This window comes from Gordionus sp. m RMFG-2023, chromosome 1, assembly GCF_954871325.1.
Source record: "Gordionus sp. m RMFG-2023 chromosome 1, tfGorSpeb1-WG-v2, whole genome shotgun sequence".
NCBI classification, from domain to species: Eukaryota; Metazoa; Nematomorpha; class Gordioida; order Chordodea; family Parachordodidae; genus Gordionus; species Gordionus sp. m RMFG-2023.
The window spans coordinates 74,701,911-74,716,533 of record NC_088775.1 but is presented as its reverse complement, the minus strand read 5'-3'; the positions used below and the strand labels follow the sequence as shown (position 1 = coordinate 74,716,533).

The 14,623-nt window shown below is 24.7% G+C and overlaps 1 protein-coding gene across 1 annotated transcript in view; it reads right to left on the bottom strand.

The window, feature by feature from the left end:
• The window catches only part of LOC135922118 (uncharacterized), a 32,079-nt gene that overhangs the window by 5,962 nt on the left and 11,494 nt on the right, over positions 1 to 14,623 (bottom strand). Inside the window, exons 2-3 of the mRNA XM_065456532.1 lie at positions 5,743 to 5,787; positions 5,538 to 5,674 (exon numbers count right to left, since the gene is read on the bottom strand). Of these exons, the coding sequence (XP_065312604.1) occupies positions 5,538 to 5,674; positions 5,743 to 5,787 (182 nt within the window). The remainder of the gene's footprint in view (positions 1 to 5,537; positions 5,675 to 5,742; positions 5,788 to 14,623) is intronic.

Sequence of the window (14,623 nt, the reverse complement as noted above, 5' to 3'; positions counted from 1 at the left end):
TATTTGAATTTTTGACGTACATAAAAAATCTCTGGCTTGTAAAATGTCAAATTTTACTGCCAAGTTTTTCCCAAAAACTTATAGGTTAATGGCAGATAATAGCGGTTTGTGTAAGTATAGAAATAAAGGAAGATGTTGATATTTATGTATTTATTGATCCTTTTTTGTTCTGCTTGGGTTAACGGATTGATGTTGATATTTGAGGGAAAATATAAATTGGAAAATCAAATGATTTATTTACTAATTTCTTATTTATCTCTTTCTTCAGAAACACTTAGGGATTCAGATAAAATAACAATTTTTTTTAGAGAAATATAAGATTTTTAAAAAAAATGAGAATTCCTTTTATTATTTACACGAAAAATCTTTTAAAAGAATAACTCGAAAAAAGTGTATGAATTTTTAAAATAATTTGAGAAAAGCAGTAAAGAGTTTTCATCATTTTTAATCTTAATTAAGTACTGAAAAATATTCAAAATATTTGTTAAAATTTGCTTTTGAGTGCATTAAAGCGAATTTTAAAATGTATGTGGGGTATTGGTATTAAAACTGATCCCAAATTCGCCCTCTGTACTTAAAACCATGAGTGAGAACTGAAAGAAATTGCTAATTTCTTTTATAACATCAGATATATTGCATGTTTACTTAGATTAAAAGTCACAAAATATCCTTATAATTCTTTGCATTTATGATTTAAAGAACTTAGGTAAGTAAATTATTATAATATGTTGTGTTTCTCTTTAATAAATACATTCGCAATATATTTATAGTTTCGGGGTAATGTGCTGGCGATAGTGACAACACGCAAATACATTCGCGGTAAAAAAATCGCCATAAAAGGCTCGCGATAAAAGTTTCTTTAAAATGTATTCGCAATAAAGTATTCGCGGTTAAGGGTTCGGGGAAATAAATTCACCAGAATGGGTTCGTTATATTCTCCGCTATACATATTTGGTGGAAAAAATTAGCGTAATTGGTTTGGCGATATAACCTTCGCTGTTCGCTCTAAAATACTTTCGTGATAAATGACATTTGCAATAAAAGTTTTGCTGAATTAAAATAAATTGAATGAACTAATCTCAAGGAAGGACTGTTATTTTTAAAAAAAAATTATTCAAAAATGGATTTATTTCTATATTAATCTATAAAAATAAAATCATTATTTTATAATGTCAATATGAAGGAAATTATACCATTTCAGTTTTCAAACATTAATTTTTTAAATTTTTTTATGATAAATTAAGCGAAATTATTTTTAATTAATATTTAAAAATAATATTTATAACTAATAATTTGGTAATATTTATGTTATTTCGGAAAATCAAATTTTTTTTAAATATGTAGGGATTTTAACTCAGAATTAAGAATATTAGTAGTATTTTATTTTGGTTAAATTATAAGTAAAATGAGAATAATTATAATATATAATTATGTGAACAAATATAATATAACAAGAAAAATAATTATGTATATCGTATATAGCAGCAGAGTTGTAAAATAAACATTTATATAACAAAGCTAATATATATCTTTTTAAATTGGTATACTAACTTTTTTTGTTGTTAATTAAATAAATCATACTATATAAAATATATACAACAAAATGCTAATCTTTTTTAAAGATTTTTTTTATTGGGTAACAGCTGTACCATTTTCAAGTCCCATTTTAAAAAAAGAAATTCCCAAGACTATTCCCTATTTTTATTCATTTTTTTGCCTATACCTTTAAAATTTGTTTATTAGAGATGATTTTGGTTTTATTTTTTATAAATGGTTTCAGAGTGAGGTCTAAAATTTAAAATATGAGAAGAGAATAAATGTTTCAGTTGTGATTCAATTGTTAGTTAATTAATAAAAAAATTAATATATTTGAGACCCTGTGTTATATTTTATTTTTCCTTTTTTTAAAATAATATTTTTACAAGTCCTGGCTTTGGTAAGTGCTTGCAGGTTTCTGCTTCTTTAAAAAAATTCGTTTGAATAATCAAAATTTTGTAATATTTTTTAATTACCTATTAATTATAATTTAACATACTATTAAAAACTCAGAAATTTGTATATAAATATTTAAAGTTATAATTTATATTAGAGCAAACACTATATTATAAAATAAAATAATGTAAATGTGAGTTAATATACCCATGATTAACCTCTAAATGTTTCAGGCGCATATCCAAGAGGGGAGGGGAGGGGAGGGGAGGGGGAGAGAAAATTCACCCTTCCCACAAATTGCTTGTTCTCGTAAATATTATTTTAAGGTAATAAAAATTTATTCCTTAAACCTCTCTCCGCCTTTCCCTAAAAATTTACGATATATCACTATATAGAATTTGAGAAAAATTATTAAAAGTTAATAATTTTTTAAACGGCTATAATCGAAATTTTTTAGAAAATAGCATTTTAATAAAAAAAAAAAGTAAAAACCAAAAATTTTATAAAAATTTAATATAGTAAAATTTATTGGGGGAAACCATCTAATAGTGCCCCCCCCCCCCAAAAAAAACAAAATCCTAGATACAACTATGACATGTTTATTCACTTTTGGAAACTACGTTTTTCAAAAATTGCTATTTTAAAATTTAAATTTTTTTAAAAATGATAAATGCAATATTTTGCAAGAACAAATAATTATAACTAATAAATATAGGTATGGTATGGGGCTCTGTATTAAGAAAATTAAATTCTTACTTATTTGCTTTTAAACAATTTTATATCATTGCGAAAAAATTGAAATAAAGATAACGAATATTTTTGTTTTATTCATAAATAAGTAAAACTCTATTTTTTGTAGAGTTTGAAAAAAAAATTCAAAATTTTGAAGATTTTTTTTGAAGAAGAGAAATTCTTGAACCTAAAGATGACAAAATAGTTTGTAATTTTCATGCATGAAAAATCTTTTAAGATAAAGTTAAAAAATTTTTTAAATTAATATTTTTTAAAATTCCGATATTTGATGACTAAAAATTTATAAAGAAAATATGTTTATATAAAAAAACCAATTCTTGAAAAAAGATTCAGCTTCGGACACTTTGGAAAAATTTTATGGAAAAAAAACCTCTTTTAATTACTAAAAGTAAAAAAAGGTTTGTTAGATTTTTTTTTGTTAAAATTAATTTATTTAAGTTCTACACATTAAAATTGATACTGTGATCTTTGAACAAATATAAAATAAAAAAGATTTTAAAAAAGGATTTATTTATTACTGATCGCATTTATGTAGATACTACATCGGGGGATATGCCGGACGGGATAATTGCAGGACACTATAAATGTTTATCATTCATATATTTTTTATAATTTTTTTAAAATTATATAAAATTTTAAGGAAAAATAATCATAAAATGTATTGTTAAATGCTAATTAAGATTTAAACAAAAAATATGCGAGGATAAAGTATCTATTAAAACCATATCAAACATTAGGTCAATGATGGGCCTCGAGGATTATTAAATTCATTAATAAAGTTTAGTTATATAATTTGTTGATTTTAAAATCATTTTCTATAAAAATAAAGCTAATCGTAAATATCCCAGTTGTATCCGGGAATACACAGGGCTTGGGGCAAATCCGGACAAAAGATGATTCTCGTTAAATTCATTCAAAGAAAAATTTGAGACAAAAATTAATTAGCATAATGAAATTATAGCCTAATGTTGAGGGTTCCCACTCATATAGTTTAAAAAAAGTCCGAAATAGCCCCTTCAAATTAAAAGTGTAAAAGTCTTAATTAAATAGATTACAAAATGATATCTCGATCAGATACAATTTTAATTGACAAGGTTTTGTTAAAAAAACCTGGTGGATTATGCGAAGAGCCTTGCATAATTTATGTAGTTCTTCTTGAACAGGTCGTAGATCACAATGCAAATAAATAAATGAATGAAATAAAAATTTTGTATGATGATATAAAGTTATTTAAATGATTAATAGAAATGCCAAACTAAATAAGCGAAGACAATAAGGAAAGGAAAGGAAAGGAAAGGAAAGGAAAGGAAAGGAAAGGAAAGGAAAGGAAAGGAAAGGAAAGGAAAGGAAAGGAAAGGAAAGGAAAGGAAAGGAAAGGAAAGGAAAGGAAAGGAAAGGAAAGGAAAGGAAAGGAAAGGAAAGGAAAGGAAAGGAAAGGAAAGGAAAGGAAAGGAAAGGAAAGGAAAGGAAAGGAAAGGAAAGGAAAGGAAAGGAAAGGAAAGGAAAGGAAAGGAAAGGAAAGGAAAAAAGGAGAGAGGGAGGGAGGGAGGGAGGGAGGGAGAGGGGAGGGGAGGGGAGGGGAGGGGAAGAAGAGATGGGAGGATGAAGGATGAATGAAAGAGTGAAAGAAATTAGATTCAAGACAAAAAAAATGGTGGGTTCTATTTAAGTTTGCACAAAATTTTAATATTTTGAAAAAAAATCAGACAATATAGTTAAATTAGAGAATTTACACAAATATCATAGATGTCTGTTTTACAAAGTAAATATATGTAATGAATAGTGGTCAAGTTCCAAGCTTGAAACATTGATGCCTTTTTTGACAGTATAGTATATATATATGTTAGCGTCTATGGTTTTTTCAGTCAATGTGTTTTTTTTAGGCGTTTTTTTTTTAATTTCAAAATCTGATACCAGAAATGTACCCTACTATGATTAGAAAATCTACTTTGTAATTTTTGAAAAATTATTTGATGAAATTTTGGGTTTAAAATTTTTATTAGTTTTATTTTATTGAATATTAAATATATTAATAAAATACATAACAATTTATATTTTTTAAGTAATCATATCAACATAATATTTTCTAGAAGTTCCTTTATCTTAGATGTTTGTAGAGAAAAAATGAACTTTAAGAACTAGCCCCATATATAAATCCATTAACTAACTTCTACAAGATGGAAGCCGAAAAATTGATAAATATTATAAATCCTTAAATGCCACTCAAATAATTAAAATTTAAATTTCATTTCAAAGTATCCAAATATATGATTTTTTTTTCTATAAATTGAACTAACCTCTTTTGAACGCGGGTTCAAAAAATAAAACCAGTTTGCAGAAATTTTCTAAACAAGGTTAGATTAGATTGGGGTTTAGAAAAAATTTAACCGGAGTCACTACTCCGGGATCAGGTTCGATTTCCGCACTGATAAATTGTTTAAAAAAAGCGGGGAATAGACAGGAAAAGAATGAAAGGGTGCTAGTGAAAAAATAAAAATATTTAGTGAAAGAATATAAAGATTTTAAGGCAGCCCAAGGATGAGACAGGGGAAATGGCTATTTTTAAATAGATAACAGCAGAATCTAGAAAAAAGGAATGTTATGGCCATTAAAAAAGAACAATATTATTAAAAGCGTATATATTAATTCTATCATTAGATAAATAATATATTAAGGAATGCTCATGTAAAAATGTTTAAAATTTAAAAGTTCAACAAACTAATAAGCAAATTATTTTAAATTCAGATCCAAGTTAGTCTTAGTTTTTTTTTTTTAAAATTGGTTCAGCCCTATCTGCCTTTGGAGGGACCCGAACTTAAATTTAATAATAATTATTCCTCATTTTTGTTTACTGATATGTCATCTAGATTATGAGGAGATACTAGATCAGCCCCATTATTTAAATAATCCTGCAAAGATGGCTCTTCTTCAACCTGTCGGGAACTTTCCGGTAAATAGGATTCATCTACATAGATTCTTTTTCCAAAACCTAAAAGTTACGATGTATTATAAAACATATCATCCTATGAAAAAGTCAAAAAAATTTAAAAATTATACCTCCTAAGCATGAATGACCGAATTTTGACTGGCATAAATTCTTACCTAAAAATATAGAAAATATAATATTATATTCATGACAACAATTTGAAATAATAAATTGTTCTAGGTTTGCAAGGCTCTAAAATGATTAAGAACTCAAATTAGATAAGTTTGTATATTTATTATTCCAGCAAAGCATAATGCTTGCAAGTATTTTGTAGTTTAGAAATACGCCTTCCAGAGTAAAAATAAAAATTTGTTTATAGTATTCTATTTCCATTACAAATCACCCAGTGATTCGGACGAGAATTTTAAAAGAGGTTGAAACTTGTTATGAAGATTAAATAGATTCTATATTTTATACTAATTCAAATTTTAATGCCCTAGCTCAAATGTATCCCGAGTTATGGGCCTTCAAACTTCAATGAAAACCTTTTCCTCTTTTAATGAATTTCACAATACACAAAATGTTTTTGGTAACAAATTATATAACATGTTGTCCTTAAAATTCTCCTTAAGAAAATGCAAAAATTATTTTAAAAAAATATCTTCAGTTTCGTATTTCCGGTAATACAAAAAAAAATTATTTTGAAAAGTGTCCCATTTAAAACCATGAAGCTCATGATATGTGTTTATTATCAGTATATTTAAATAATCAAGTAAAAGTATTAATGGAAAAAATAAGAATTTAAATTTTATTAAAGTTTTTTATAATTTTAGGAATAAGAAAATCAATTATAAAGGGCGTTTGGAATCATGAAACTTATCAAATATGTTTATTACTAAGATATTTAAATATTTAAGGAAAAATATTAACGAAGGAAAAAATAATTTAAATTATATTTAGTTTTATAATTGGGGGGTTGGCGCTTTCGATTAAGATAATTATAATAAATAAATTTCTACTGTTTATAATAATTTTATAAAAATATTAATGGTTATTAATAAATATAAAATGCATATGTTTATTTATAAAATACATTATAATTATCTTTAAAAATAGCGCCATTATAAGCGAAATAAAATTTGTACTTAAATATTTAAATATGCTGGTAATAAATACTTTTGATGATTAATTTTTTTCGTTTCAAACGTCCTTTTACAAAATTTATAAAAAACTAAATAAAATTAAATTCTTATTTTCTCCATCAATATCTTTACTTGAATATTTACATATATTGGTAATAAACATGTTTTATATGCTTCATCATTTTAAATAGGGCACTTTTCAAAATAATATTTTTTTTTCTTTACAAGAAATACAATGACACTGAGATATTTTTGAAAATATTTTAACAATTTCTTAAGGAGAATTTTGAGGGCTACAAAATGATATATAATTTCTTACTTTAGACCAAATATATTTCAAGTAATTTGAGATTTGTTAAAAAATGAAAAGCCCTCATTGAACTTTGAAGGTCTATTATTCGGGATATATTTGAGTTAGAGCATTAAATTTTTTTTATATAAAATATAATAACCCTCATGCTAAGTTTCATCTATTTTAAAAATGGTCGTTTGAAAATCATCTTATTTCAGTCGATTTGTCATGGAATTATCTCTAATCGGTATTGCATACCTAATATTAACTAATACATTTTGATAGTTTTTAACTTTTGATAAAAATTTAATTTTTAATTTATTGAATTGTGATAGAATCCACATTCCTAAAAGGAATCGAAACTTTAAAAGTTCAATTAAAAATTTATACTCTAACTTTTTTTACTAAGATCTATTTTATTATATTTTAAGCAATTAATCGACTAATATGCCTTTTACTCAATTTTATAATACAATGATAATTCTCTAAAAATGTTGGAGAATCTTTCATAATCTAAATGAACCTTTTTAATATTTTAAAGCCGCAAACAGACCTTAATCTTTATAATATTTTGTCCCAGAATTATAACCATTATAATTTCCTTCCCTACCATAACCTATATAATAGGGGCCTAAGCTGGGGCAGATGGCACAGAGGGCTCTTTGCTTGTCATACTCACTGTCACTATACCACAGAATATATTTATTTAATTATATATATTTTGAGAACTTTTAAAGAATTCTTCATGAATAAAAACAACATAATTACATATACATAGTTAAAAAACATGCACAAAAACATAAGAGATATATTGAATGCATAATATGTTTTTTTATTTATTATATCAACCAACTTTTGTATTATGATTAATTTTGCTTATAATTTGAAAATTTTATCTTTCGAGTTATTTTTAAACATCCATCAAAAATAATCAGAGAAATATGATTACATTAATTCAACATTTTTTTGCATTTTTGGCGTAATTAATAAATTACTTAAGCATTTAATTTATTGGTATTTATTTTATACACTAACAGTATAAATATTATACCATTTTTCAAAAATAAAATATAAAACATATTTATAAAATTTGTGTGACAATTATTCGGTGACAAACAAAATATTATGGGAAAAAAAGTTTTCATATAATAATGTAAAAATTTCAATCGAACCATGAATTAGTATCATAGATATACTTACTTTATCTTATAAATATTCATAAGAACTAATATTATTTTGCAATGCATATATACGTTTAATTCATTTAAAAATTATGAGTTGAATTTTTTTTATATTTAAATAAAATAATTCTTTTGACCATGCATTTTAGGATGGACATAAGAATTGAAAATAACTCGAAATCTTTTACATTTCTATTTATATAGTTTTAATCTCCTCCTCCGACTTTTTTATGTCAAAAAAACCAACAAACCTTTATACAACTAATATCTTGCTATTTTTTTTTGCTGATTCCTTATAGGAATGAATCAGTAATAAAAAATTATTTTCTTTTATTAAAGATTAAGACGTGAAGTCTTAGTGAATTTTATTTGACAAATATTATAAATGTATGACATGGATTAATAAATTTTTGAATTTTCGCCATTCTTTTTTTCTCATCTTTTATTTTATTTCTATTTTATTATTTCTTTTAAAAACCAATAGGTTTTTTTTTACAATTAATTTTTACCAATAAGTATGTTAGTTTTTCCAATTTTATGAGTTTTTTATTTATCGTTGATAAAAATTAATTTTCGGAAAATGTAAAAGAAAAATGTTTTAATAACTTTAAAGCTATAAATTTGTGGTAAAGTACTATCTAAGTGTTTTTTATCTTTAAAATATGAAATATTGAAATGAATTAATGATTTACTTTATAATAGTTATTTCAAAATTATTTAAATTTCTTTACTTAATAATGTTCAAAATAAAATATATGCTCTTAAAAGGACAAAAAGGTATATATGTATAAAATAATATATATTTATGGAAGGAATGTTACATATATTCTTTTTTACTTGCCTTGCATTTCCTGAAATAATAAATTTAGTTTTTAATTTGAAACAGGAAAAATGTTTCCTACCTTTAAAAATCAACCTATAATTTACACACTAAATAAACGGGTTTTAAATAAATTTTATACTCTTGTTTTGTAAAATAGGATAAATAAAATTATATTTTGAAAGTCTAATTCCGAATATTTAGCCTTTATGATGCTCTAAGACTTGAATAGATATTTTGAGGAATGAGGAAGATCAGCAACTTTCTCAATGACATCTTTATCTCTTACAATTTTACAAATTTTTATTAATCATAAGATTAGCATGTGCAAAATAGCAGACAAAATATTCTTGTATAGTATAAATGCAAATTCAGGCAAGAGAACGCCTCATTGAATTGAGGTTTATCAAAAATATTTTGATTTTATAAATATTTCCTTAATAATTTAATTTGTTAATAAAATAAAACTTATATATATATTGAAATAATAAAAAAATCTAAATAATTTTTCAAGAGGTCTTCGCAAGATTTTCAATTTTATGATGTAATAAAAGAAAGATTTATAATTTTATGATATTATATATATTAACTAAATATGAGCTTTAAAAGAGATATGCCTTCTTTCATGCAACTTACTGAAAGTTTTAGCAAATAGTTAAGTTACTAAAGCAAATAGATTTTTTTTGCACCAAAAGGTTTACATGAAACTTAAGAATACATTCAAGGTCTTTTCTCATTTTAACAAAATTCGATAGAAATTCTTATAGGTATAAAACCGCCATATCTACCAAAAAATCAAATCCAGGGATATAATTACATTATCGTTGTTCAGGAGAAAGTGAATGACTTACTGGATGTAATTTAAATTTATTATGGAAGGATTTTTAGTTTTCCAGTAGTAATGATGTCATGGCGATAACCATAAATAAATCTATTTCATATGAAATTTATTGATTTTTATTATGCTATCCGATTAAGATTAAAATAAAAATATTATCAAGTAGGGAGTAGTTGACGTCATTGTGGCTCGTAAGTAGCCTCAAGGTTTCTAAGTCATATTTAATAGTGTTTAGAGAGCCATGGGGTCTAGTAAAAAATGTCGAAGTGCTCTCCTGAACAAAATAATTAATAATATTTTTTTCTTGTGTTTTCTACTGATGTGAGGATATTTTCATCTGTTTGATTTCATATATTAATCCCATGTTAGCGATAAATCATTCTTCCAAGGAATTATAAGCCCAACCCACAGACTTTTGACATTGATTGTGTTAAACAGAAAGTAAGGAGTACATATATATTATCTTTTTATATGACCCTTAAAATTATATTGTTAATCGCGTTATGTTTAGGGTGTCAGCCATTATAATATTTAAAATGAAAGGGTTGGCATCTATTTTCCAACACCGGAGGGTTGCAAAGGGAACAGCACTGGTAAAAACTATGTTGCAACATGTAAACCCAAAAAAAAAATTCAAAATTGTTATGGAGAGAGGTGGAGGTGGGTTTTAGCTGAGAATACCTTCTTTCCATTCACAACTGCTGTTAAAATTTGGAAATTTATAAAATCCTCCCGTTATGATTTGAGGCAGGGCACTCCAGGCAGAAATTTAAAAAAATTATGCTCGGGTACAGTTACTACAGTTCTAGACCAAGTACAGTAAATTGAGATTATTAGTAAATTATCAAAACTAGCGATCGTATAAAATAAGGTATATGTAAGTTTATTTTTTAAAAATGAGAATTAAAACGCTGTCATTGACTATTTTTATTAGTCTAAATTTAATTTTTTGATTCTACTTCTAGTGCATTAAGATACAACTGTCCTTACTTGAATACCAAATTTAAAATTTTTACCAGCACAAATTTTAGATATAAAAATACCTCATTCTATTAAATTGATACTTTAATTTACTAGTAAAAATACTATGTGATTAAGATTAAAGGAAGTCTTTAAAAATTTTACTGATAAAAATTTGAAGATCAAATTATAGTTGTATCTTGTGATGTAATGGAAGTAAAAAAAATCAAGTTTAGGGGTAATCCAATATAGTTTTTGAGTTTATAACCCGAAATATAATCGGTTTTCGCTTCGGTTCGGGTCTGGTAAAAAATCCCGAACCCTTGTCTACCAATATAATGAATATTACATATTATACTTAAGAAAGTTTAATTTAAAAAAAATTATTCAAAACATAAACTATTATTTTCTGAATAATTCCCATTATAGATGTGTTGTTAAAGTTAAGCAATACATATAACAATTTTGCGAAAAAATATTTGACTAGTTACAGTTTTTGTAAAGTACGTAACAACAATAAGTTGATTTTTACAATTATATTTAAATATATACATAATCTCAATATATATTTCAATATAAATAATTTTAAATAAATTTAATTACTTTTAATATAATAATTATTACCTTTTTTGAATAACTAAAAACTCTTATATGATGTTTTTAAAATATAAAATTACTCTTTATTAAATATTATGGTACTTATATAATGCGATTCTTTATACTACTTCTTCAAGGCATGCGCTTAGCTAGTGAAGGGAGGATGCAGAGGGGCAAATTACCCCCTCCCACCCATGATAGCAAAGAATGCAGATTATAAGTTCTTTTTGAAGAAATATATAAAAATAAAAGACTTCATGAATTGTGAATTGCAAAATATTATATTTATAGATTATACTCTATCATAAAATTATTTTAGTATAATAAAAAAATGAAGTTATATGGAAAATGTTGAGTTTTATAACATTTATAAAGTAACTGCATTGTAACTAGTTACTCTTAAAATATAATTCTTTTTAGGTTTGTAACTTATTGTTTTTTTTAAAAAAATCTTTTTAACAATACTATTCTTAACCATACATTTTTTTTTTCGCTGTGAACTTGCTCGGCATAAAATGACATATAACGAGGATGAAATAACATAACGAGGTATATAAATTTCTATTATTCTATTCTATTCTAATCAATTTATTGTTTGAAATTTTGAATTAGAAAGATAGAGGTAGAATGAATGTAATGTAAATATTTTATAGTAGGATATTAATCTTAAAAAAAATTTTAATTCTAAAAAGAAAATTAAAAGATTCTCCCTGGTTAGAGAACCATGCTATGCCCTATATTTCCTAAATAAATTAGGAAAAAGATCTCTCCAGTAAAGATTATTTTTATTTCCACCCAGAACATCGGCTTAGAAATATGTAGAAAAATATTAAATATATTTTGATTTATAAAAAATTATCCCATTAAGCAAAAAAATATATTTAATTGGAGACTGGTAGAGGTCAAAATTTTAGACTCGATTTGCTATAGATTTCTTTATTTTTGATTATTTCATGGCCTGGTCCGAAAATTATTCAAATTCTTTATTTTTTTTAAATAATATTGATTGACTGTATTTTGTAATTGTTTTAAAGGGAAATTAAAGATATGAGCAGCAAATGAATATTAAGTGCTCCATTATTTAAATTTATATAATTTGGATTTTCACAGATTGTGTACAAGTCTGATCTTGCAAGTCTTGAATATTTTTTTAAAAAGGTTATTGATTTTTTTAAAGGGTAATTATATTTTAATTTCAAATGAATGAGAGGAGATACAATGCTATCATAGCCTTCGAAATTATGAAATTAAATACGGAAACACTCAAATAAAATGTATTTATTTTTTTAAGTGATATAATTATTTGAAGCAATTATATCAAAATCAAACTTAAAATCATCAATATTTCATATATTAATATAATTATTATAATTACATTATAAGGAAGGTATTCCTGCATGTTTTGATTTAATCTGGACTTAAAAATCTTACCAATTTTACGATGCTTTTCGGTTTTAATGTTTCTGTTAACCTTTTAAATTTCTGGTTCCTTAAAAAAAATTATAAGCAGGTTAAATCTAAATGCATGTTTAGACTTTACTTATATTAATATTTTGAATTCGAATTATATTTTAAAATTCACGTCCTTTTTCTTTAATCCTATATGCAAAGCTGCTTTTTAAATTTTGTGTAAATCATATAATATATTAATCTCTATATTCACTTTACAAAAGTAAAAGTTAAAAAAAATAAGAAAAAATTGTACATAATACATAGCGGTTTTATGTCAATATGGCGATACTTTTACCGCGAAATGCGAAACTTTTATCACAACTGTTTCTGATTGGGAATTAAGACAAGACTAATTAAATCAGATAAAAAAAAATAGGTTGAATTTAATGAATGTTTAATTATTAACCTTAATATATTTATATTACGATTCTCGAACTTAGAATTGTTTAAAAAATGTATAGAATATTATATTTTATATTGCACTTATTTCGTATAAATATAGATACTATTAAAAACATTTCGCACTTATAATTGAACTTATAAGGATGAATTATTATGAAATATATATTTTTATGTATTAATAAATACATCTCAATATATTAAATTATTTAATGCTCTCCTGATAATGATTTCGACAAATACAGTCGTGGGAAATTTCTTTGCTAACATGTATTTGATATAAGGCATTCGCGATAAAAGTTTCGCACTAATATATTCTCTCTTTACAGTCAGGTTTCTTAGGTACCGCTAAATGGGTTCGCGATAAAGCATTTGCAATAATAAATTAGCGATAAATATTTTGCTAAGAAATAATCACAAGTTTCGCGATATCAAATTCACAATAGAATTTCAATCCAAAGTGTTAACGTAAAATTTTTTGTCATAATGAGTTCGCGATATTATCTTGGCCATAAAAGCTTAGCAAGAAAAAAATGGCGAAGAGGTTTTTATGATGAAACTTTTGTTGAGCATATCATTTAAGGAAATCAAATTAAAAATTTAACAGAAAGTATATTAATTTACTGCAGGTATAATAATATAATGTGATATCATATTGGTTCAATGCATTGACGTGGAGGAGGGGTGTAACACATTTGCCAGTATCGTAAATAAGCTGATATAAATTATCACTTTCCAACCCCCCTCCCCCCCCCCCCCCGCGCCTCTCTCTCTCTCCATAAAAATTGAGTTTGATTTGTAATTAGAAACAACAACTATAGGTTAATAATTTTTACCTAACCCCCCCCCCCTCTAACTTGTTTTTATCCCAATTTAGCCCATTTTTGGATTAAAATATTGACACCTTTTCTTCTTAGTTTATTTAAGTAATCAATTACTAATGCCTCAAAACGAAGTTAGACGTTTTCGAATACGAATAAATTAAAGTAATTTTTTCTTTTTTTCTAAAATTTTTATAATTTTTATCAATAAACATGAAATTTTACGAAGGATAAATTAGAAATGAAAATCTTTCATGGCATCCTTTCTTTTATAATATTGTTGTGTTGTGTATTTTCAATTGTGTAACAAGGTAATATGTTATTGATTCATTTATATAAAATATTTTGGATACCTAAACAATCGATCATTTTAAATCAAATGTAATATCAATCACACTAATACATATCTTTATTATAATAGCGATTTATAATATTGTCCATTATGATTGTAAATGTGAAAAGGGTAATTTTTAATATTGTATTGAAATATATAAAATATAAACGCCGGAA